At 39.2% G+C, this 25,080-nt stretch overlaps 1 protein-coding gene across 1 annotated transcript; it reads left to right on the forward strand.

Annotated features, from left to right (window-relative positions):
- The first annotated feature begins 366 nt into the window (after nt 1–366).
- On the forward strand, nt 367–25,067 carry LOC143879087 (calcium-transporting ATPase 10, plasma membrane-type-like). Its single transcript, XM_077381277.1, has 10 exons — nt 367–532; nt 7,865–8,001; nt 8,090–8,132; nt 11,845–11,954; nt 12,060–12,191; nt 12,299–12,375; nt 22,855–22,924; nt 24,658–24,738; nt 24,835–24,918; nt 25,011–25,067. Exons 1-6 carry the CDS (start codon nt 367–369, stop codon nt 12,365–12,367), a joined length of 657 nt encoding a protein of 218 aa, XP_077237392.1. The 3' UTR covers nt 12,368–12,375; nt 22,855–22,924; nt 24,658–24,738; nt 24,835–24,918; nt 25,011–25,067.
- Nucleotides 25,068–25,080: the final 13 nt, after the last annotated feature.

Below are 25,080 nucleotides of genomic sequence, written 5' to 3' on the forward strand. Positions count from 1 at the left end.
AGAATACCATGTAAAAGCTTGAGGGGAATGAATCATACCTATGGATCGCAGGAAATTGCGCTTACAATGTAGAGTGCCAATGATTGCGAAATTTCCCAGAATGCCGAAAGTGTTTGCAGATTGTCAGAATCGAGTGCTGGCCACGGAAGGAGGTTGGTTGAGGCAAAAAGGGGGGAATGGGGGGGGAACCTGCCAAAACCCCTCTCTCTCTTAGCTCTCTCTCTCTCTCTTTCTCTCTCTCTCTCTCTATATTGCTCTGTTTTTTTTTTGCAAATGGAGGGGGGTTTGGGTCTTACAAATGGGTTTTGGGTAAAAACCGAAATGGGTTTGGGATTAGAAAATGGTGGATGTGGTTGTTGATGGGGGATGGGGATCGGATTCGTCGGCGGTTTTGATATGGGTTTGGAAGTGGTGGGCTTGCCGACGGCGAGGGAGGTGGTTGATGGTGGTGTGGATAAAGCAATGAGGTGGAGGAGAGGGTTTCGGTGGGTTTCGGTGGTCGATGGAGGTGGTGATATTGCAGAGGTTGTGGGTAGGTGGAGGTGACGGCTGATGGGGTTGGTTCGGGTATGGTGGAGGTGCGGCGAGGTGGGAAGAGAGGAGGGTTTAATGGGGGTGGCGGCTCGGTGGAGGAGGATGGGCGGCTGTGGAGGTGGGTGATGGTGGAGGTGTAGTTGCAGAGGTGTTGGCGAAATGGGTTTGGAGAGGGTGGTGGTTCGGTGGAGGTTTTTTTGTTTTTTTTGTTTTTTAAAAAAAAATGGGTTTTGATGTGGTGGCTGTGGAGGAGGGTGGTTTGGGTTTTGGGTTTGGAGGGAGGTGAGGGTGGAGATGGGGGAGGATTTTCGAAGTGGTGGGTGGTGGTGGCTGGAGGTGGTGGTGGCTGGTGGAGAGAAATAAAAATAAGACGACGGAGGTGGTCGGTGGTGGTGGAAAAAAAATGGGTTTTGATGTGGTGGCTGTGGAGGAGGGTGGTTTGGGTTTTTGGTTTGGAGGGAGGTGAGGGTGGAGATGGGGGAGGATTTTCGAAGTGGTGGGTGGTGGTGGCTGGTGGAGAGAAATAAAAATAAGACGACGGAGGTGGTCGGCGGTGGTGGAAAAAAAATGGGTTTCGGCAGAGGGTTTTGTAGGGAGGGAGATGGAGGTAGGGATTGTGGGTGAAAGGGGAAGGTGGAGGTGGAGATTGAAAACGAGTTGGTGGGGTGGCAGAAGGTGGCCGGTGGTGGTGGCTCAAGATAGGCTTGCCGGATTCCGGCAAGCTCACCGGAGAAGATGGTGGTGACTTTTTTTTTTTTTTTTTTTTTTTAATGGTTGTTTGTTGGCTGAGGTTGGTGGTGATGGTGGTAGAAAGGAACGGAGGAGGAAGATGGAGGTGGTGGTGGGTTTTGCCGGATTTCGGCCGGAGGAAGAGGGAGGTGGTGGTGGGTTTTGCCGGATTTCGGCCGGAGGAAGAGGGAGGAAGGTGGTGGTGGCAGCAGCTCCTCCTCTCTTTCTTTTTTTTTTCTTTGTTTTTTTCTTTTGAAAATGGATGAGTTCTCCCTCCCCCCTCATGCAAGAACTCCCCTTTGTTTTATACTTAGGGTTATCCTAAGTCTAATCCTAGCCATCTATGTGGCATCCTCTTTTTTTTTTTGTTGAGATGATCTCCACCCTTGATCTCCTCCATTGCCTTTACAAACCCTAGAAAATCTCTTTCTCCCCTCATCCTACCCACACATTTTCTTTGTTGATCCTATGGCTTATAATCATTGCTTCTCAAGCAAGCAATGCGAATATCCAAAAATACCCTTAAGGATGGGTTGATTTCCTCTTTGCCCAAACCCTTATTTTGAAGAATGATATGATTGACCCCCCCCCTTTTATATTTCTTTAAGCTACGCCCGGCTCGAGCTCGAGACACGGGTTGGGATGCGACCTGGGTTGATTCATGAAGTTCGGGTTGAGATTTTCAACTGCCAATCGGGTTAGGCTCAGATTAATTCCATTTATTTTACGCCTGACCCCGGGATTTCATTCAGATACACGGGTTTAGGGCCCTGTCAAAATGGGGTGTCTACACCAACCCTAACTTATTGGTTTGAGTCTAAACTGATTTGGGAAAATTATAGAGTTTTCTAAAATGATTTTCCAAAATATACGGTTTTCTCAACTAATTTGGGAAAATATAGTGTTTTCTAAACTAAATTTCTAAACCAGACTTGGAGGTTTAAACCAATAATCTGTGAAAAAATTGGGAAAAATTAGGGGTTTAAACCAAACTTTAAGGCTTTAAACCATAGATTTCTAAAAAAATTAGGGGTTTAAACAACTGAAAGGGAGAGACTACCAACCTGTGAGAGGAGGTTCACTCAGAATAAGAGGATACCGGAGAGAGGTGCACGAACCTGAGGGGCATTGTGACCCTCTAATGGACGGTTGGGATCATCCCATGAGAGAAAGAGGGCATTGTGGCCCTCTAATGGACGGTTGGGATCATCCCATGAGAGAGAGAGGGGCATTGTGACCCTCTAATAGACGGTTGGGATCATCCCATGAGAGAGAGGGGGGCATTGTGGCCCTTTAATGGACGGTTGGGATCATCCCATGAGAGAGAGGGGGGCATTGGGCCCCTCTAATGGACGGTTGGGATCATCCCACGAGAGAGAGAGAGAGAGAGAGAGAGAGAGAGAGAGAGAGAGAGAGAGAGAGAGAGAGAGAGAGAGAGAGAGGGGCATTGTGGCCCTCTAATGGACTGTTGGGATCATCCCATGAGAGAGAAAGAGAGAGGAATTGTGGCCCTCTAATAGACGGTTGGGATCATCCCATGAGAGAGAGGGGGCATTGTGGCCCTTTAATGGACGGTTGGGATCATCCCATGAGAGAGAGGGGGGCATTGGGGCCCTCTAATGGATGGTTGGGATCATCCCACGAGAGAGAGAGAGAGAGAGAGAGAGAGAGAGAGAGAGAGAGAGAGAGAGAGAGAGAGAGAGAGAGCCCTCTAATGGACTGTTGGGATCATCCCATGAGAGAGAAAGAGAGAGGAATTGTGACCCTCTAATTGATGGTTGGGATCATCCCATGAGAGAGAGAGAGAGAGAGAGAGAGAGAGAGAGAGAGAGAGAGAGAGAGAGAGGTGACGGTATTTTAAAAATGAGGGTATTTTTGTCCTAAACCCTTGCAAACCAGTCACCATCACTATAGATTGGTTATTTCCAAGTCTCCCCTCTTCATATGTCATAGTCAGTAGAAAGTCCTTTCATTTGGTCATTTTCCCTTCTTTTAATTATGCGCGTCTTATCTCATCAACATTAATTTGTATCTACTTTAAATGATGGGATTTTATTAAAAAATGAGCCAGACCACGACCGAGAGTGTCAATGCCTCAATGAGAACAAGAAAAAGCGCATACAGATACTAGAGAACAATGGGCAAGGAGATAAGTCATCAAAGAACTCTACAAACCAGTCTATTCACTCACTTGCAAGTTAGATGGTCTGCCTCTCTACTCGTAAACCTCCAAACTTGATAGAACAGACTACATGACCCTCTAAGCGGTCTAAAACCTCATTCATGAACTCTGAGAATCTCCAGAGATCACTTTAGTTTGCGTGGCATGGACTCCGAGAGTAGTGAAATAATTAGTCAAGAAGGAGGAGACAAGTATTGGATTTGCTTGAAACTTACCTTAGAGAATAGTGGCAGGTTATATTTGAGAATAGTGGCAGGTTATATTTGAGAATAGTGGTGAGTAATGTTTGGCTGTCAACTGATGCATGAGCAGTCTCTGGGCATTTTACGCCAGCCTCCATGTCTCCTTAGGGTAGGTTTTCTTTTGGTTTCAATAGTATTAGTCATGGGTTGTCGTGTTTGTATTGTTTCTTATTGCCATGTGTCTTGAATGATCATTTGCTTACAAGGGTTAATTAAGTCATTTCATATTGTAATGGGCTAGTATATAAAGTCCTATTATCTCTCATTTTAAGCACCCATTAGTGATTTAGATTTGGAGAGAAATTTTCTCTAGTATCTTCTTGTCTTGAGAAATTGGAATTGCAAGCTATTTATTATAGTTTTTTTTTTCCCCCAATTTCTCCTATATTTTCATCCCTTATTGCATGCAAGAGCCATTGCTGACGATTCCATGCTCGATCTAACCTCTTGCGTCCCTACGTTTGTAGTAAAGATAAAGATCCCTAGATAGCGTCTTATCCCCTAAAAAAAAATCCAAAAAAAAATATATAGATCAAATTTCATCAAGATCTGTGAATTTCCACTATTGCCCTCTGCGTTATCAACCTCGTAGGGTAATAGTAGGGGTTGTCATTACCAATGCGGAGAGAGAGAGAGAGAGAGAGAGAGAGAGAGAGAGAGAGAGAGAGAGAGAGAGAGAGAGAGAGAGAGAGAGTGAGTGAGTGGCTGCGGATAAAGAACCGGGAAAAAGGGAGGGAAAAAGGGAGGGCAAATTTATCAGCCCCATTTAAATATTTCAGTTGTTAGGCCCCCACTAAAATTTCATGGGAGGAGAGAGGTGTACAGGTTGTTGTGGCCTACCTCGTTCAAAGATTTAAATAATTAACTTCCCCACCAAAGGTTAACACGAGGTTATTTAAGAAAAAAAAGAAATAATAGATCACTTCCCATTAACAAACGAAAGGCATGAGGAAGCTACGCACTCAGCAATCAAAATCAAAGTGGGTGGAATTACCAATAGAGAAAAATGTTGAACCTCCTTTCGCTTCTGCACCATTTCACCCTTCCTGATAAGTAAATATTTTTCCACCCAAGGCCGAGGGTGTACATTTCACTACCCCCAATTACACGGAAATGAGAAAATTGCAGTTTCGGACAATATCGTTTGGTCATTATCTATAAATAGACTCCACTCTTCAATAGGAGGAAGCCTCGCGGAAACTTCCTCCCTCCGTATCGTCATTCACGCTTTCATTTGACAAACTCTCCGCAGTGGGATAAAGAACGCCACATTCTGACCATTTTCCTTCACAGAGTTTCTGCGGAAACCTCAGAAATCCCTGCTCCGGTAAGGATTACAAAAACTCCTCTCTTTTTCTCCCGTTTGGATTCCAGAGTAAATATTTCCGCCTGTAATCTTTTTCCTAAGAATTTTTTTCCCCTCTCCATGATTTAGACTTTAGAGGGAACTGAAAATTTAAACCACACCTACCTTAAAAGTGTAGGGATCGATGACGGAATTAACGCCCGGTATCATCTCCCCTGCGAACAGTCATGAAGGAAAATACAACATCGTCGTCATCGGCTAAACGTCGGTACCGTGGGGGTTCAGACGAGGAGTGCGGTCGAGAAATACGAGGGGCAGAGGAGGATGAGGATGAGTACACTTTTGAAATCCCTCCGCCGAAGAAAGCGGCCCCTGAGAGACTCAAAAGATGGAGGGTTGGTTAATGTGCTTGATTTTTATTTTTTTGTTTCTGTTTATTGTTTTTTTATTTCTCTTTTATGTTGTTGATAGAATGATCTTACATCTGCTTCTCTTCTTGTATTGGAGGTTTGCTAGTTGAGCGATTAGCGGATACTTGTTTTTCTAATCGTTGAATGTGATTGCGCTGCATCTAGTTTTGTACAGATGGTGTATGTTCTTTGTTTCGCACAATGTGATTGTATATCTGCTTGTTGTATGCTTGTATTGGAGGTTTGCCGATCGAGCGATTATTGTGTTCTTGTTTTTCTCCTATTTGAATGTGATTGCATTGTATCTAGTTTTGTACAGATTTTTATTTGGAAGCTATGATTAATGGGTTTGGTTGAATTGGAAAGATGTTTTTGCAGATTGGAGTCGTTAGTTTGTTTTGTTTCTCCGTTTTCTTTATTGGAAGAGATTTCGTGTCACAGGCAATGTGGAACTTTCACGTTCGCAGAAGCATTATAACCGTTTCTCTGTTTTGTTCGATTTACGCACATTTTGTTTTACAAAGCGACCGTGATGGTAAAAAAAGGAACGAGCAAAGAAAAGACCAGACCACATCTAAAAACCATCCCTGCCTGTCATCAAGATGGAAGAAAGTCAAAAGTCTCGATTCCCGTGCTTTCAACTCCGTAGTGGGAAATATTATCGGCCTCGATATTATGGTCACTTTAATATGTTGTCTATGATATAAGAGAGAGGAGGTCTCTGTCCTCCACATATTTTTTGATTCATCTCCATTTCTTCTTCATTTCATCCCATCATCGTCATCACTGATCTATCCAAACAAGCGATATAGGTGAGGTTAATGCAGTTGAGATAAGCATATTACGAGCCATGACTTAGGATAAAGCATTTTTATCTCTAGGTATTGGCAATTCATTGTATACTAGTATATGTGAGGAATGGTAAGCCCAGTTGGGTGACTTCCTTGATGATCTTAAAGAATTTTAATGTCGTGATTCAAAAATGATCTTAGAGGCCACTACAAGCATTGATATCTCTCTTTCATAGATGCCAAGGACGGCATTCAAATGAATATTTTATTCTCGATTATGAGTGGGGTTCTTTACTAAGTAAACTTTTGACACAACAACAGCATTTTGTTTCTTTCCTGGAAGTATTGATTGCCCGTGAGGAATTTGATTAAAGAAGACCGAGATGGTCAAAGTACAAGACAATAGAAAAAGCACAATTTCAAGATACATAAGCAAAACATAAATCATGGTGGGAGGGAGCCAAATAATGCTAAAGACTCTCTCAACACCCCTAATCTTGCCATGCTATTGGCCATCTCATTAGCCGAACGCCATACATGTCTAAAGGAAACTGACATAGATCTCGTACAATCACATATCTCATCAAAGAAGCTGTCAAATCTTTATGGGTGTCTTTGGGCTCCTTTCAACCATTGAATAACATTTGATGAATCTCCTTCAACCACCACATTCTCTTCACATCTAGAGGCCAATAGTTTAATGCCTTGATGAGCTGCTCTAACCTTAGCTTCTGCTGCATCTGCCACCCCAATAGGATATGCAAAGGCGCAGACTACTCCTTCTTTGTCCTTCTAGCACACCGCCGATTCCAGAGGGACCCGGATTGCCCAAGCTAGATCCATCAAAATTTAGCTTAAGACAACCTGATGGTGGCGGTTCCCATACTTGTAGAACCTTTTGCTTTTTTTTTCCCACACATGCAAACTTCTTTCCCTCCTTCCCAAAGGTCATAAGCGGATACAAATCTAAAGGGTGGAAGGGTTTTCACCCATGACATTATAAAGGCTATCACCTTCGTAAATAAAAAGGCAGGACCCCTGGAATGCCCTTTGAAAAGTCTTGCATTCCTTTCCTTCCATAAGACCCAAATGGTGGCTAAAAGAGCAATATTCCACAAAACTTTCCCTTTTTTCCTCCAAGGCACCAGCAACCACCCTTGAATAAGCTGAATTAGAGTTTCAGGGAATATCCAATGCATGCCGAACCTTGTTAGATGCTTACCCCAAACCTCCCTGGCCACTTTGCAATGAAGAGGACTTGACAAATATGTAACGATAAGACATGATGGGGCACTTCAGATGATTAGAGCTCCTATATCCCCAAGAGGTCGTCTCTTGATTGATTATTCAGACGCTAAAGTAGAGTACCAAAGCCCTCTTATACAAATAGGGGAGCATGTCACTTCATAAATATCATCTGTAGGACCGAAGTTCTAACATCTCATTTGATGACAATCAGGCATATCAAAACATTATTACATATCACATGCATCCTCGACAAACCTTTAGGCTGTTTTTGAAAATAAGTTTTTTATAACTATTTCAAGATAATGAATGTGCTTGTTCATTTAAATATGTTTGGTATCATTGCTTTCTAAATGTAGGGTAAGCTGGGTTTGGGACTCAAATACTTGCCCTCCTTTAAATTCTGATATTCTTGGCTGTTTTAGGATTTGTAAGCTTCAGTCAGCAAGCGACCCTTGTGCTAAATGCTTCTCGTCGATTTCGGTACACTTTGGACTTGAGAAAGGAAGAAGAAAAGGAAAACATAAGAAGGAAGATTAGGGCACATGCTCAAGTCATACGAGTAATGGTTTTGTAGGCAAATAAATTTGGTGTTTATACAGTTAATATTATTTTCTGTGCTTTTTGACGTAGTCTTCTTACTGCATCAGGCAGCATTTCTTTTCAAAGAGGCTGGGCAAAGAGTTCCACATGGTACTTTACTATATCTTCAAAATTCTTTCGATCAAATTGACCCATAATTCAAATTTAGAGCATATTGTTGTTCTCTTAGAATTAATAGAAGTTATCTTATAGTTAGTCATATTATTTTTATTTTTTAATTATTTTATTTTTACGAGGACACTTTTGTTTGTTTCTCTGTCATGAGAAATTATAATTGCTTAGCCGAACCTTTGTTTCCACTTGGGCTGGTTAAACAAACTCGCAGTTTCCATCACTTGATGTTCTAGACTGTTCATCTCCTTGCCCCACCTTGGATGGGTTGTGACAAAAAGTCTTCCTCAACGGGTGAAACTAGCGTCCGGATTGGTTGTAGAAGTGAACATTTAAGTAAAATATATAGTGTTCTGCATTTAGCGGCAAATATTCCATCGATTGGATGGTTAGGAATAACCTGTTGGGATCTTTCAAAAATAAAATAAAATCGCTCAGTCAGTAGATTTTGAGGCATGGTCTATCTATGCTGCGGCCTTCTTGATGAATGGCTTGGATCACTTATGCTTCGTTTGGTTGCAAGTGAAACAAAATTCCATTGAATTTTTGTGGAAAAAGGGAGGAGACAAGGGAGGGGACAAGCATTTATTAGACAAGGGTGTCATTATGAGTAGAGAGAGAGAGAGGGACGAGAGAGAAAGAGAGAGAGCACCATTCCTTAGAAAATTGCATGGGAGACTTCCAAGGTAATGCTGATGTTACCTCCCTTTTTCCACAAAAATCCAATGGATTTTTGTTTTTTACTAGCAACCAAATGAAGCATTAAAGAGAGGGTCACCTGTCTGGGTGCTCACTGTTTGTCTTGGGCCAACCATTGTATAATTATTGTTTTTAGAAATATAATGTTATTCACGATATTTGTGTTTGTTTTTGTGTAGTGGGTAGTATATTTATTTCAATCTTGCTTATTGTTTCAGGGTATTTTAGGCAGGAAATCCTTGGATTCGTGCATATTTTGTTTCTATGTCGATGAAATAATGCAAATCGAATTTAACATTGAATTTTTGCTTTCTGTTATGATGAAATCCTATGTGTTACAGAACAGAAAAAAACACCTGGGAATTATTGTCATTTAGTGATATTGTATATTGAGTGGCTTTCTTTTTACTTTTGTGCTGTGGCACATGTCCTGTATTCACATTGTACGTAGGCATAATGAGGCCTTCCCATTCACTAATAGTTGGATTTGGATTAGTTTTTTTTATTGTAGTCTCCGTACTAATTAGGGATGCTGGACTACTATGATTCTTCCCTCATGTTTTTATAATTAAAACTCTATCTTCATGGTATCAAAGCCCTAGACTAGAGTCACTGATTCAAAAGACGGTGTTACTTCAGAGTAACAAGTTCAACTCAACGGGTTTGATTGTCTCCACCAAATCTCAGATTAGGGGCTTGATATTCATTTTTTTCTTGGTGTGGTGGTGGTGGAGGATGATTTGCTGCTGACAACGCCAGTATGAACATACTTCTTATGGTAGCAAATTTGATCAGGAAAACTAGAATTTGTTAGATGAGAATTTAAAATGCATTTTGGTGGTTTTATTTGATTTTTTGGTGTTGTTTAAGGCTAGTATTAGAGCTTTTGATGTGAAAAATTGAGAAAGTACCATTTTGGATTTGAGATGTTTGGGTGTCTGCTAAGAGAAAATTACTGTAAGTCTTTAACAATTATAATGGCCAGGTGATTGGAAATTTGGAATTATTTGAAGATTCGTTTTCAAACAAATGCATCTCGCTATTGTTAGCTTTAAAAAATGTCTTCATCAGCGTTTGTATGATACACAAATGTAGATTTGAATTTGCATTTCCAAATTCGTATGACACGGATAGTGATATGGGTGTCCCATATCACGAGACAAGACACGACATGTATACATAAAATATCATAAACTTTACTAGATTCAACTTAGAAGGTGAAACTAATAATAAATTTAAAACTGCATCTATATATGACACATGTTTAAAATTATAATTGCAAATATGAGGCACTAACAAGCAAAAATTACTATAATTAATTTGAAGAGAGCAATACATGTTTCACACATTATAGTTATTTTGTACAATTAAGATATCCATGAAGTATGTGAGTATCCGAGTTCGATTATCGGTTTCATAGTGTGTCGGATACGGTATGTTGAATTATGCAAGCAAGGTTTTAAATTTCGGCCTAAATCCCGAAATTTGGGAAAAAAAAATGAATTACATTTTGAATTCAAAATTTCGGCCGAAATTACCAAAATTTCGAAAAATTTGAAAAATTGTGGAAAAAAAATTCATTTTTCCAAAATTAAGCCAAAAATTGGGAAATTTTGGGTTTTGGGGATTTCGGTTTCGGTCCCAACCGAATTCTGAAATTTCAGCCGAAATTTAAAAACATGTATGCAAGTATCCAGGTATCATAGCAGCTTATTTAGGGCAAGAAGCTTCAGAGTATTACTCTGCTCTAAACTTGATGCTTAACCATGAAGCATTGATGAATTGGAACTTCCATCCAAATATGTAGAGATGGTGAGCTCCGAAACTGAACAAGCCTAGTTATTTGCTGAATTTTCCTCATTAAAGTGATAGTTTATATTAAATTATTAATATATTGTGGTCTTCCCTTGTATGTTGGTACTTGGTGCCCAACAGTCATGGTTAAGATAGTAACTTCAAAATTTGAAATATGACTTCAGATCATTTCATTATTCATTGAGGATGTTTGTGGTAAAGTTTGGGTAAAAATTACATTATTCTTGAATTTTATGTAGTTTGAAGAGAAATGTCTATGATGCCCTTTTATTGCAATCAATAATTTAACATTTTCTACCTCCATTATGAAGTTAGATTATTTTTGGGAGAAATTATATGATGTCCGAGCGGACATGCACTCAAGGTACCGCCCTTAATATTTGATCCGACACAAGCACAATTTTTAAAACGCTGCTGTTTGAATCATATATCAAGGGCGGTACTTCCGTCGTACCTTGAATACGAGCATGTCCGCTTGGACATCATATAAGTTCTCGTATTTTTGGTCTTCATGTCATATTTGTTGTTGGGAATGATTTTCGCACTCCAATGTTTTGATATGTGCCGAATGTAGAATGTCTTTTTGTTTTTGTTAACTTACCAACTTCTCCAAAGCTTAAGCTGTTGGAGAAAGGCGTTATTTATCTTTTATACTTTAACACTCCCCCGCATATGTGGCCCACTTGGCAAACACGTGGCACATGTGGTCCCACTTTTGGGCTGACCATCGCATGTGGATTTTGGCTATCCGGGAGGTTTGAGCTTGAGACCTTTGGCTTTGATACCATGTTAACTTACCAACTTCTCCAAAAGCTTAAGCTGTTGGAGAAGGGCATTATTTATCTTTTATACTTTAACAGTTTTTAATTGGGGTTGTCAGCTTTTTCGGAACTGCAAATAACCTTCTGGCAGCCCTTTAAACACTAAAAGACAAGAAGCTTTCTCCACGTATCAAAAAAGTGGAGTGCTAAAATCATTTCCCTTGTTGTACTGGAGACCTTTTAGGTTACTACTTTCTACTAGTTTAAGATAGTCCTATTAACGTGGTACCATTTATCTAATTGCATGATTCAACATGCCCATTTTGGACACCACGGAGTCGTTTTTAAATTTGCTGCCTACGCCACTATGATTTTACCCTCACTACGCTCAGGCATGGCTTTTCACTTATCTCTAGGTACTTCAGTAGGATTACCTGTGCCCGGTGGTGGTTATGGAATTGGACTAGAGCAACTTGCTGCAATGACTATGGATCAAGATTTTTCTGCTTTACAAGAATATGGGGGGGCAAGTCCACATAACATCTTAAAACTTTTCACTTGTTTCTTCCTATTTTGTTTCCCCACTCCATCCCTTTATGTATTGCTTTTTCTAATCATGTTGCTTCATCAGGTTGAAGGGATAGGGAAATTGTTAAAAACGAACCTAGAGAAAGGATGTGGTGGTGATGATAGCGAGATATTGCGTCGAAGGAATGCATTTGGAGTAAACACATATCCTCGAAAAAAAGGACAGAGTTTCTGGGTATGCTTTGGCCTAACATGGAGTTTCTAACTGCCATTTTCGTGTCTTCATCTATGGAGATTATGTTGCTAAGTGCATTATCACGTCACTTGTTTTATTCATTGTAGATTTTCCTTTGGGAAGCTTGGCAAGACTTAACACTTATCATCTTGGTGGTAGCTGCAGCAGCGGCATAAAAACGGAGGTGAGTGTGATCTTAGCATGTTTTGTCAGTATTGACTATGTTTATTGTTTAATGGCGGCAATCTCTCAATTGGCATGAAATATCTGTATCATTGATGCAACCTTTGTCATGTTTTGCACTTTTGCATTGGTGGGTTAGTGCAGTTCAATCCTTTTGTCCATTCCGGTCTTATTTAATATGTTACTTTGTAGTAAAAATTTGTGGAGCCAACCTTTTGTCTGTTGTCAAATAACCAGCTTATAAATCATGACATAAAGGCCTTTTTTTTTCCTTGCCATCACATGACTTCTTTGTTGGTGTGTGACCCCCATTTTTATTGTAATGCAATGATAGATGCTATAGAGACCAGTGTCTAAAAGCTCATTGACTCGACTCGGAACTCGCCCGAATCGCTCCCTTTTACCCTGGCCGTGTTCCGAGTTGCACAACATCCGCATTCCGCATTTGTCCTACAAAATCAATAAAAACTCCTTTGACTCTCCCGAGTTATGATCGCGTCCGTGCCGAGTCGACAGGGATTTTCCTTGGATGCGTTCTGCGTCACATCTGCTTTTTTAAACACTGATAGAGACTCAAACCCTCATTTGTTGACATTGATTTCATTTGCTAGTCTTAGTAAGAGCTACTTTAATGTGCAACAACATGGCCATTATTGAGTTAGTTGCTAGTATACCGAGTTGTTGTATGCTTTGCTTGAGGACGACACATCACTTTGCACTGTTAAGGCGTTTAAAATGCCAAATAATTAGTTCCTGCTTCCTTAATCTTATCGGCTAGGGCCTTTGAGTCCATGTCCTATGATAAAGGATTAAGAAGGGTAAATGATTGATGCAAAAATTATTTAACGATTTCGAGACAAGTTGGCCAATATAACTACTTTTGTTGAGCTCATGCTTTATTGGCAAGTTGATGATATTATATTCATTCAACATTGTTCAGTCAAGTCTTCCTTATCTAGTAAGTTGTGCTAGTAGGATTGGCATTCTTTATTGTGGTCAATAAATTAGTAGGACGATTATGGTGAAATGTACTGTGTGGAGCTAGTGGAGTGCCAACATACTTATCCATTGTGGAAACTTTATGTTTCTTTCCCAAATGTGTCTCATATAACTACTGTTTTAGCACGAGCACAAGCTTCTACGAACAATTCAAGTGAAATAAGACTGCTGGACAGTTACTTTTGACTTGGACTTTCTTCTAAACTTTTCACATTTTTTGTATGTTATTAAATAGTACCAATGGAATTATATATATATATATATATATATATATATATATATATATATATATATATATATATATATATATATATATATATATGAGGAAAGTGAAGCTACACCACCGGTGTAGCTAACTTAGCTACACCGCCAGCTTAAAATACAATGGGCCCACATTGTTTTGGTGATCCAAACCATTCATTTGATTGGCCCTCACATAGATAGGGTGTCCACCAAAAATCAGCTCCATAGGATCAACCCAACCCTTCAAACTGTGGAGCCAAAATTGGACAAATTTGTGAAGGTTTTTACACGTTCATTTTTGCCTCCACAAATCGTAGGGTTGGGATGATCCTATGGAGCTGATTTTTGGTGGACACCCTATCTATGTGAGGGCCAATCAAATGAATTCTTTGGATCACCAAAACAATGTGGGCCCATTGTATTTTAAGCCGGCGGTGTAGCTAAGTTAGCTACACCGGTGGTGTTGCTTCACTTTCCTCTATATATATATATATATATATATATATATATATAGAGAGAGAGAGAGAGAGAGAGAGAGAGAGAGAGAGAGAGAGAGAGAGAGAGAGAGAATAGAGTTCCTAAGGTGTCACCTCATATAGCTTATATGAGGTGGTGCTCACAAAACATAAGGGGCCCACATTTTTGGGGTGATCGAAACCACTCATTTGAAAGGCCCTTAGATGGATATGGTGCCTACAAAAAATCAGGTCCATAGGATCATCCTAACCCTTCCATTTATGGAGGTTAAAAATGGGCAGATTTATGGAGGTTTATACCCATACATTTCAACCTCCACAAATGGAAGGGTTAGGATGATCCTATGAAGTTGATTTTTGGGCACACCCTATCTATGTGAGGGCCTATCATATGAATGCTTTGGATCATCCAAACAAAGTGGGCCCCTTATGTTTTTAAGCGCCACCTCATATAAGCTATATGAGGTGACACCTTAGGAACTCTATTCTCATATATATATATATATATATATATATATATATATATATATATATATATATGTGTGTGTGTGTGTGTGTGTGTGTGTGTGTGTGTGTGTGAGAGAGAGAGAGAGAGAGAGAGAGAGAGAGAGAGAGAGAGAGAGAGAGAGAGAAGAGTTCCTACTCCCTAGAGTAGATAAGCTATCTACTCCAGAGACTTCATTTAGCGCCTAAAGACTTTCCGCCGTTGGATGAGTTTCATCTGGGACATTCAAATCAAAACAAAAAAGACTCCACGCGAGGGTCTCGCAAATCCAAATCCAAATGCGAGTTCTTTTCTCTATTTGGTTCGAGGGTTTTGTCTCCACACTAGGGTTTCTACTGGTTCAAGGGTTTCCTCTCTCACGCGAAATCCCTCTGTGTTGGAGTGGTCGATTTTTGGGGCGAAAAAAGCAGACGAAAGCTCAATCTCCCTCTCTTGCTTGATTTGGGAGAAATCCAAAACCCTCACTCCCACGTGATTTGGGCGGAAAAGCTCTCTGGATCGAAGTTGCTTCTATCTTCCTCGCCGTCCCTCACCTCTCTCGGATCATTCTCAAAGAAAACATTGTAAGTACGCAAAACCTAAGCTCTTTTTTGTTGTTCATCTATTAGGATTTTTCGAGCTTTTATTTATTTTCTCATTTTATGGTTTAGGGTTTTCAGTTTTTATCATTAGGTTTTAGGGTTTTAATCTCTCTGCTCTTTTTCGCGAAAACCCTAATAGATGAAACCATTAAGAGTTCCGTTTTTGGGCATCCTATTCAGATCTGATACTAAAACCCTTAGTTGTAAACTGTATCAGAGCGATTGAGCTGATTTCTTAAAGAATCCTCACTCTATTGGAGTTTGCATTTGATTTCACTCTGTGTGCATATTTGAAATTTTGGGAGTAGTTCCTCAATCTAACCTTGCTAGGGATTGCATTCCTATTCAATTTTGTGTATAAGACCGCTTCAAACTAAAACTAGATTTGGCCATGTTTACTACTTTTCAATCTTATTGAGAGAGATTGAGCTAATCTCTCTCAAAGTCAAATTTTCCGAAACCAGCTCTGTGCTCCCATCTCCATTGGATTTTGCCCTCCCCATTCCCTTCCTTTTTGATGCCATTTTTTGCTATCATTTCTTCTCTCCTTTTTCCTTTCCTATTTTCCTCCGTTCTACCTTTGATTTCTTGTCTCCTATTTGTCACTCTTCGTAATGGCTCTTCTTTCCTCCCATGCCTGCTACACTTCATCTTCTTCCTATCACATGTTCTCCATTATCAAACTTTCGCGTGACAACTTTCTTCTATGGATTGGTCAACTTCACTCCCTGATGAACTTTTTAAAGTAAAAAAGATCAGAGGGAGAGACTAAAGGAGTTCCCACTCAAATTGGCCTTTTGCCACAGTGGGAACACAATACTGCCTATGATTCAATTAATTCCACATTGTCACCAAGGTTCTATGCTAGGTCCAAGAATTTTGGAGGGCCCTCCACTTCTATCTGGGGCGATCGGAGGCCTGATTTATACAGCTTCAGGTTGCACCACAGAACAACAAAAAGGGGAACTAACCATATACAAATATCTCATGAAGAGGAAGACCCTCTTTGATCTGTTCTCAACTATCCAACACCAGGTTGCAACCATAGATAAGGTCCGATACACACTTCAGTCCGTTGTTGCTGACTATTCTACCTTCACCAAGTCTCTTATGATTAGAAATTCCTTGATGAGGATTTTCGTGCTTTTGGATCTTCTTTTTCAGCTGGAGGGTATGATGTCTGCAACTGAGTTATTGGGTGGCTCCTTTTAAGTCCACGACTCAGATTAGTATGACATGACACCTTGGAGGTGCTCTACTCATCCAGCAACACCACCTATGGATGAGGTTGTGGCTGAGGCAATGGTTAGAGCGTGGGTATTTTCCACCCCAGTACTAGCAACCTACATTTCAGGGTGTATGACATGTTCTCTATCTTGCATGACCAGCATATGGTGGACCCCAACGCCCTCAAGGTGGGATTCTTCGTACTAATCCTCAGTTCCATTGGGCTCCAAGTACACTGAGGCCATATCGTGTCGCTTCATCGACCCCAGTATTCTATGACTGTCAAATATCTGTGGCTACCACAATCATACTGTACTGGATTGATATTATAGCTATGAGCCTCAATCATGAGGAGGCTCAACGATCGCTTTGCTCACTATATGCGAGGCATATCCCTCACTTCTCCATCATACGCTTTGGGCGCCATAGTTGGAGTGCAAACATCACATTGTCAATAACAATAACTCGGGTAACATATCCTCCATTCGTCCTTATTTCGATTCTCTTCGTATCATCACATAGGATCAATCTTCCTTTCTATCACCTTTGTTGGTACTGCATCCATTTCCACTTCTTCATGTTCCTGATTTGTATGTTGTTCCAAGTATTTCAATGCAAATCTCTTTCTGTTTCCGAATTTACATCCCATCTGGTTGCTACTTTATCCTTATCCCCACCCATGCTCTTATGACAGATTTGTGAACAGTGAAGCTCCTCGCTAAAGGTATTGTTTGTGGAAACTTGTGCTTCTTGACGGAAACTTCAGAGTTGCTGCCTTCACATGAGTGTCCTAGTGTCAAATTCTATTTTGCAACAGTCTCCTCACCTTCATTGTTGGTGTAGCATCATTGCCTGCCCCACACCAATTCTAACACCTTATGATTTCTAGTTTCTGGTCGTTTATTTCCTTCCTCATTTTAAAAAGTTTCCAGGTTTCAACTGTCCCAGTTGTCAACTAGGTATTTTAGAACATTCAAAAAAGAAAACAAAAAAAAGTTGTCAACTACTAGGTATGCATTGGGAACTTCCTTGTATTTCCAATAAAAATATTAAAATATTGTTTTCATTCTTGATATGGTTCTTGTTATTATGTTATTTTTGTTGATGATTATTTCTATTATACTTGGATTTAAGATCCCAGTTGCACTAGAAGAAGGTTGAAGTCCCATGATTAGCTTGAGAGACTGGTCTTTCGCTGAATGGAGGCACTCTGGGCTGGGAATCTCCATCATTATACGCTCAAGGAACTGAGGATCGGTAAAGGTTGTGAGATGAAATCCTCTAAATATGTAATGGATAATATAAGTAAGATAGGTTAGAGGAGGGAGGAAAGGAATCATTTGGCGTTTTGTTCTGTAAATGTACTTCATTGGTTACAGGTATACCTGTGCCAATTTTCATGTTATTCTCCTGTAATGCATCCCTGCTTGTCCCGGATGCTCTTTCTGAGAATTAATGAAATATGTCAACTTTCAAAATAAAAATAAAATTATACTTGGATTTATTTTCTTCGTCTCAAATCTGATATCTTTTCAGATTTTTCTTCTTTTCATACACTTGTTACTGAGCAATATGGCACACCTATGTTACACCTATGGTTTTAAACATTTTTTATTTTTTTAAATGGCACATCTATGGTTTTAAACTTCTACCGATACATCAATATCGGGTGACTTGCCAACTTTTGTGGTGATCGAAGTTTGAAGTTTGATTCCTTTCTATGCACTCACATAACCAAAAACCTCATTTATCTAGGAAATAGTGAAATACTAATTCTCATTCCATTAATAAGATTAATAAGCTGAAAAGTAAAAGAAATGACACCATCATCATCTTTCAAAACAAGTGAAATATTTATGTTTAGAGTGAACCTTACTTTTCTTAACATGTGCTTACATTTCATTAGGGCTCTGTTTTCTTGCAGGTATTTACCTCATAGAGTAGTGGTGTAAGTAGTCTACATGGGGGAGACAAGCCTTAGCTTTCCCTAGAGCTTACCTCGTAGTATAGTAGTAAGTAGTGTTTGGTTGTCAGCCTTGTAGAGTAGTGCCGTAGTGGTAGGGGGTGTCATTACCCATTTTGGTGGTTTTTGCTTGGATTTTGTTGGGAGGAGACAAGGGTGGCACATCACCAGACAAAGAATGATTAACCAAGAGACTTTCCTTGCTAGTCTCCAAGGGTTTCCATGCTCTATTGGCAACCAAACAACGGGTTTTGCTGACGTGGCATCCAAATGCCAAGCAAAACCTCTAAGCCATGCCGACTTTTGTGCAACCAAACAGACCCCTAGTTAAGCCATTATGGATGGTTGTCTTTCTTATGTGATGGTTTCTAGGTGTGCATTTGTGCTTATTCTAGCATTTTTAAAAGTACCCACTTCTGTGGTTTCTAAGACCAACATCGAAGTTTGATTCCTTATTTACTTTTACAAAGTGATGGTGGCCGACTACAACTCTCAAGATTTTGATCTTTCTGTCTTACACATGGCATTCACTAGCACCTGTTCCGCCTACATACATACACATGGCATTCGCTAGCCGTCCCGCCTGGTTTTAGTGACATAATCATAATAGGAGTGATAGGTCCGAGATCCAAATACATTCGATAGGAAGGACCTAGTTGGGCTGAAATACTTTCTTGGGAATAGTGATTGAAAGATCCAAGAAGAAGATATGCCTGAGCCAAAGAAGTGTGTCATAGACCTCCACAAGTTTAAAATGATGAATTGCAAGCTGGCTGGTACACCTCAACTATACCAAAAGAAGGAAATCAGTGGAAGAGGACAAGTTTCATGATCCTCACGCGTGTAAGAGCATGGTTGGAACACTCCAATATCTGACCCTCACCAGACCTAACTTAACCTATGCAGTGAATCGGTTTGTCAATATCGAATAATCCCAGTGAGAAGTATTTACAGGCTACCGAGGTACATTACAGGCACCTTGGATCATGAATTGCTCTAGAGAAAACACCATGATAAGACAGTCGGGGTGTTTGACTATTCAGACTGGGCGGATGAACCAGATACACACAGATCAATGTCAGGATATTGCATTTGTAGTGACTATCTAATGTCTTGAAGTAGCAAAAAGCAAAGGATTGTAGCTAGGTAAAGTACAGAGACAGGGTACAAGTCCATGGCATCCGCTACAGTTGAACTTACATGGTTAAGAGCAAGGTTTTAAATTTCGACCGAAATTCGAAATTTCGGTTTTCGGTTGAGACCGAAACCGAAACTGAAATTGGGTGAAATCGAAACGTTACAAAATTTCGACCGAAATTGGTCGAAATTTCGAAATTTCGATTGAAATTTCAGGCCGAAATTTAAGGAATATCTCCCAAAAATCTGATTTTAATTCATTATTTAATATTATCACGAAATTTCAGCCGAAATTACTGAAATTTCATCGAAATTATATACCCTATAAAATAGGCGTTAAGAAGATTTCGTCAGATTTCGCCAAGATTTCGGAAATTTCGGCTGAAATTTCGGTTTCGGTGAGGACCGAAACGCATTCCGAAACCGAAATTTAAAACCTTGGTTAAGAGTAATGTGCTATACTGTGATAACTAGAGTGCTATCAAACTATCTCAGAACCCATTCTTTCATGCTAGGGCAACACATTTTGATATAGACTACCATTTTATATGCGTGAAAAGTCGAGGATGGGGATATATATCCCTATTATGTATCCTGTAAAAAACAAGTAGCAGGTATTCGCAAACGGCCTTATGGTAGTAAACCACGCCAGTTTGAGGGGGAGTATTGAAAATAGATGAATTGTTTAAGGAGGGCTGAAGGGGTATGTTGGTCATTGGACCATGATATGTATAAAAGTCAGTATTCTTGTAATTATGAAACAGAGAACTGTTCTAGACTTCATCTTCCTCCTCTTCTTAATATTCTACTTAATATTGTGTTCATTATAAAGTAATTTTATTTTGAATGGTAATCTACTAATCTTAAAGTAATTTTCACAATATTTTCATGTTGATTTTTTAAATTGTTTTGGAATTAGGTCATGGAAAAACTTTATGCTGGGAAATCTTGGGCGTATTGGATCTTTAGAACATTTGCGCAGTGTAGCACTCATAGCTTGATTATAGTCATCACAATTGAAATTCCTAGCTGTTTTTTTATTGTCACGGAAAAGCTTTATGCCGGGAATCTTGGGGCCATAGGATCTTATAACATTTGCATGGAGTAACACTCATAGCTTGGCTATAGTCATTACAATTGAAATTCCTAGCCTATTTCCTATCCCAGGTTTGATCACCTCTTCTCCTATATATACCAAACCCAATAAGAAGTCAAATAAATTGGATTGGTAAGTAATACTGCTCCTAGATCCCCTAATTTGAATACACGCACGCACACACACACGCACACACACACGCGCACGCACGCATATAGAGGAAATGAAGTATGTGCAGCTGCACAGATAAACTATTTGTGCATGGCTGCACAAACCATAGTGGGGGCCACATTTTTGGGGGGATCCAAAGCATTCATTTGGAAGGCCCTTCCATGGATAGGGTGTATACCAAAAATCAGCCCTTTAGGATCATCCTAACCCTGCCATTTGTGTGTGTGTGTGTGGGGGGGGAGTGGGGAGGTAATGGGCAGAAACAATGTCTGTCCATTTTCCCCTCCAACTTTGATTGGGTTAGGATGATCCTATAGGGCTGATTTTTGGTACACAGCCTATCCATGGAAGGCCTTCCAAATGAATGCTTTGGATCCCCCCAAAAATGTGACCCCCACTATGGTTTGTGAGCCATGCACAGATAGCTTATCTGTGCAGCTGCACATACTTCATTTCCTCACACACACACACACACACACACACACACACACACACACAGATATATATATATATATATATATGAGAGAACATTTCCTACACACTTGTGTAGGTAAGTTACCTACACACTAGCTTAAAATACAGTGGGGGCCCACATTGTTTGGGTGATCCAAACAATTCATTTGAATGGTCCTCACATAGATAGGGTGTCCACAAAAAATCAGATCCATAGGATCATCCTAACTATTCAAACTATGGAGGCAAAAAATGGACTAATTTGTGAAGGTTTATACACGTCCATTTTACCTCCACAAATCGTAGGGTTGGGATGATCCTATAGATCTGATTTTTTGTTGACACCCTATCTATGTGAGGACCATTCGAATGAATTGTTTGGATCACCCAAACAATGTGGGCCCCCACTGTATTTTAAGCTAGTGTGTAGGTAACTTACCTACACAAGTGTGTAGGAAATGTTCTCTCTCTCTCTCTCTCTCTATATATATATATATATATATATATATATATTTTTTTTTTTTTTTTTCTGGTCCGTCGGACCGGATAAGTTATCTAGTCCGTTGACTAGAAATAGGATGGGCCCACTTCCATTTTAACCTCCACAAATCGAAGGGTTAGGATGATCCTATGGAGATGATTTTTTGGGCACACCCTATCTATGTCAGGGCTCATCAGATGAATGGTTTGGATCACCGAAACAACGTGGGCCCACCCTATTTTTGGTCGACGAACCATATATTTAATCTGGTCCGACGGACCAGAAACATTTTCCCCTATATGTCCGTCCGAGTTCTGTCCATGGCGAAGCATGGCTCAACTTGTTTAGGCCAATGACTTTGGTGTGGTCTAATCAAGAATGAAACGATGATTTGTGATTTCTATATGGTTAATTTTACAATTAAATAATTAAATAGAATAGGGAGAAAGCTGATACATACAAGTATCGAATGGACATAAAATAACTAAGAAATGTAAAAATTTGAAAAATTGTGAAAAAGAATTATAATCCCAACCAACAAGGGTTATCTTGTTGAGGAGCTCTAGGTGTTCTCCCAACTGCACTTTATTATGTTCCATTTCTACCTAGTTTGGCATTTTAAATCTCATCCCCACTTTGGTTATGTATATTTTAATTCTTTTCATACTTCATGGTGACAAAATATCTGACTCTGAGATTTTATATTACATTTTCAAAAGAGGTTTATGAAAGATCTCCCTAGAAGATGTCCTGATATATTTTATATTAATATTGATTTTAATTTTATTCATTTATTATTTTACTTCACTTTTTTGAAAGATTCTTCACTTTATTTATTTATATTATTTCTTTTATTCATTTATTATTTTACCTCTTCACTTTGTTTATTTATATTTTTTCTAAAAGTTTTTTCAGACTATTCTAATTAGAACCTCAAAATTTTAAAATATCTTAGGAAATTGCCAACAAAAGATGTTCTTGATAATTATCTATGACACGTTGTCTTCTCATCTCCTTTTTGTCTATTGGTTTTAATGGCTACAGAGGGTTTCTTGTTATGAATCTTCTGCATGATGCTACTTGGTGTTGTATCTTGTATGTTTCTTGTTACAACTGAAGTGTTGAATCTCTAATGATTTTTGTTTTAGGGAATCAAAGAAGCATGGTATGATGGCGGAAGCATTGCGCTTGCTGTTATTATTGTTATAGTTTTTACAGGTATGGAACTTAAGATAAGGATAACACTTGCTGGACCAGTTTGATATGCAATATCGTCCTTTTGATTTTACTGTTCAATAATTAATATTCTTGCATAATTAATATATATATATATATATATATATATATATATATATATATATATATATATATATATATATATATGTATGGCGCATCGATACATCATTATTTTCATTGATTTTGAAGTTTATGCAACTTCGTTCGATTGGATACTACCTAAACAAGTTTTTCATTGCATTACTTTGTCAGCCTACCGACGAGTGCTGGTCTAGTCACTTAATAGCACTTTTTTGTCTGATTGGTAATATAATTGTAATCTAAAGACTAAGAGAGAAGAGAAATGCATCCTAGCATCTTTCATTTGCTATTCAAGCCATACATTTTGATTGGTTGTGGAGCAAAAAACAAAAGCAACTGTTGTCTTGCATTAATAACAATCTATGATCTATGGACATGGACACGAGTGTCATGTGTTGATATGATCACGAAGTGTCGGACACGGCACCCCGCCCCACTTCCCGTCTCCACCAAAACACCAAAACAAAAAAAAAGAAAGAAACTAGAACATGGACTCGGCTAGAAGCAGGGAAAGGGGAAAATGCATTAAAGAGGAAAAAACGAACGAAAATTATATTCCATTGAAGAAGGATTAGAGAAAAAGGGAAAAATATAGAATAAAAAGAAAATGGAAAAGGGGAAAAATAGTCCATTGAAGAAGAAGAGAAACATCCCCTTAAGAACTTCAAGCAGCAACAACAAGGTCCTGCCAAGAAGAGCTTCGAGCATCAGTCTCGTACGAGGCTCCCAACATCCCAAGAGCTAAAACCAGTAGAAACGTTCATTCCCTCCAAGCAGTAACATGGTAAAAGTAACAAAACCAATTCACGTGTAAGACAAAGCCCTAAAGGCTAAAGCTAAAGCAAATGGGCAGGTGAAGTCAGACAAAGTGCTAAAGGCTAAAAGCTAAACCAAATGGGCAGGTGAAGTCAAATACTCTTATTAAATATCATATTAGATAATAATATATTAGGCCCACTTTATTAGGAAGTCAAGTATAAAGAAATAAGGAAACTTGTAGTTATTTTGCTATTTCTAGTGTGGATCTCTAAAATCATGTTCACATGTGTCCACAACAATGTCTCTGTCAACACGACTCCAGGCTCGGTGCAATGAGTGTCCTCGGTGTAGTGAATGATACCATGGACCTTTTCAGGGATTTTACAAAGGATTATTTCCTACCCTCATGCATATTTCTTCAAGCAGTAGGATATGGAGAATTCTTTGGCTCGAAAGGGTGTTCTTCGCATTTATCAATACCTAACTCTTTTTAGTTTCTTGTACTTTTTTTCCTTCTGTGCTGCTTGTCACTTTCTTAGTTTCTATTTGCTTGTTCTTGTCTTATATTTTTTACTTCCTTTCACTAAAGCATTCATCTCTATCTTCCAAGATGAAGAAATTCTAAGCTGTTTGGCTGCTTTGGTTATCTAATGGTATGAAGATCATGTAATTGAGAGAATAACATTGAGCAAACTATTGTTGCTAAGGAAACCATGGTGGGGAAGACTATCTTACATCTTGTCTGATGATTTTTCTTCATGATAGATTTTGATACATGTCAAAAGAATATTGAACACTCTAAGCTGTTGTGATAAAGAAATTGTTGGCTTTAATATACTAATTGTTGTTATTATTTTTTTCCTCGTAGCTACCAGTGATTACAGACAGTCACTTCAGTTTCAAAACTTAAATGAGGAGAAGCGGAATATTCGGTTGGAGGTGTGTGCTCTAACAACGTGAGGATGTTTTACTTGTTTTTTCTTCTTCTTATTAATGTGTTTGCTAATTTCTTTTTTTATTTTATAAATACATGTGCTGTGTCCAATATGCAGGTTATTAGAGGTGGAAGAAGAATTGATATTTCAATATTCGACATCGTTGTTGGTGATGTTGTGCCTCTCAAAATTGGTGATCAAGTAAGTGAACATTAAGTAGTATGGATTTTTTCTATTAAACATTTGCATTTTCATATTATGATTTTGCTGGCTATGTGGAAATTTTTGTCTAGGTCCCTGCGGATGGTATTTTAATTGCTGTCCACTCACTTGCGATTGATGAATCCAGTATGACTGGGGAAA

This window comes from Tasmannia lanceolata, unplaced genomic scaffold, assembly GCF_043159265.1.
Source record: "Tasmannia lanceolata isolate RefF3 unplaced genomic scaffold, GAP_Taslan_0.1 ptg000006l, whole genome shotgun sequence".
Lineage (NCBI taxonomy): Eukaryota > Viridiplantae > Streptophyta > Magnoliopsida > Canellales > Winteraceae > Tasmannia > Tasmannia lanceolata.

Bases quoted from the DNA above. Each gene is read 5' to 3' on its own strand.
- LOC143879087 (XM_077381277.1), top strand. From the start codon at position 367: ATGGGGATCGGATTCGTCGGCGGTTTTGATATGGGTTTGGAAGTGGTG. The intron at 11,955-12,059 runs GCAAGTCCACAT...TTGCTTCATCAG, and splicing joins CTTTACAAGAATATGGGGGG to GTTGAAGGGATAGGGAAATT. The intron at 12,192-12,298 runs GTATGCTTTGGC...TATTCATTGTAG, and splicing joins AAAAAGGACAGAGTTTCTGG to ATTTTCCTTTGGGAAGCTTG.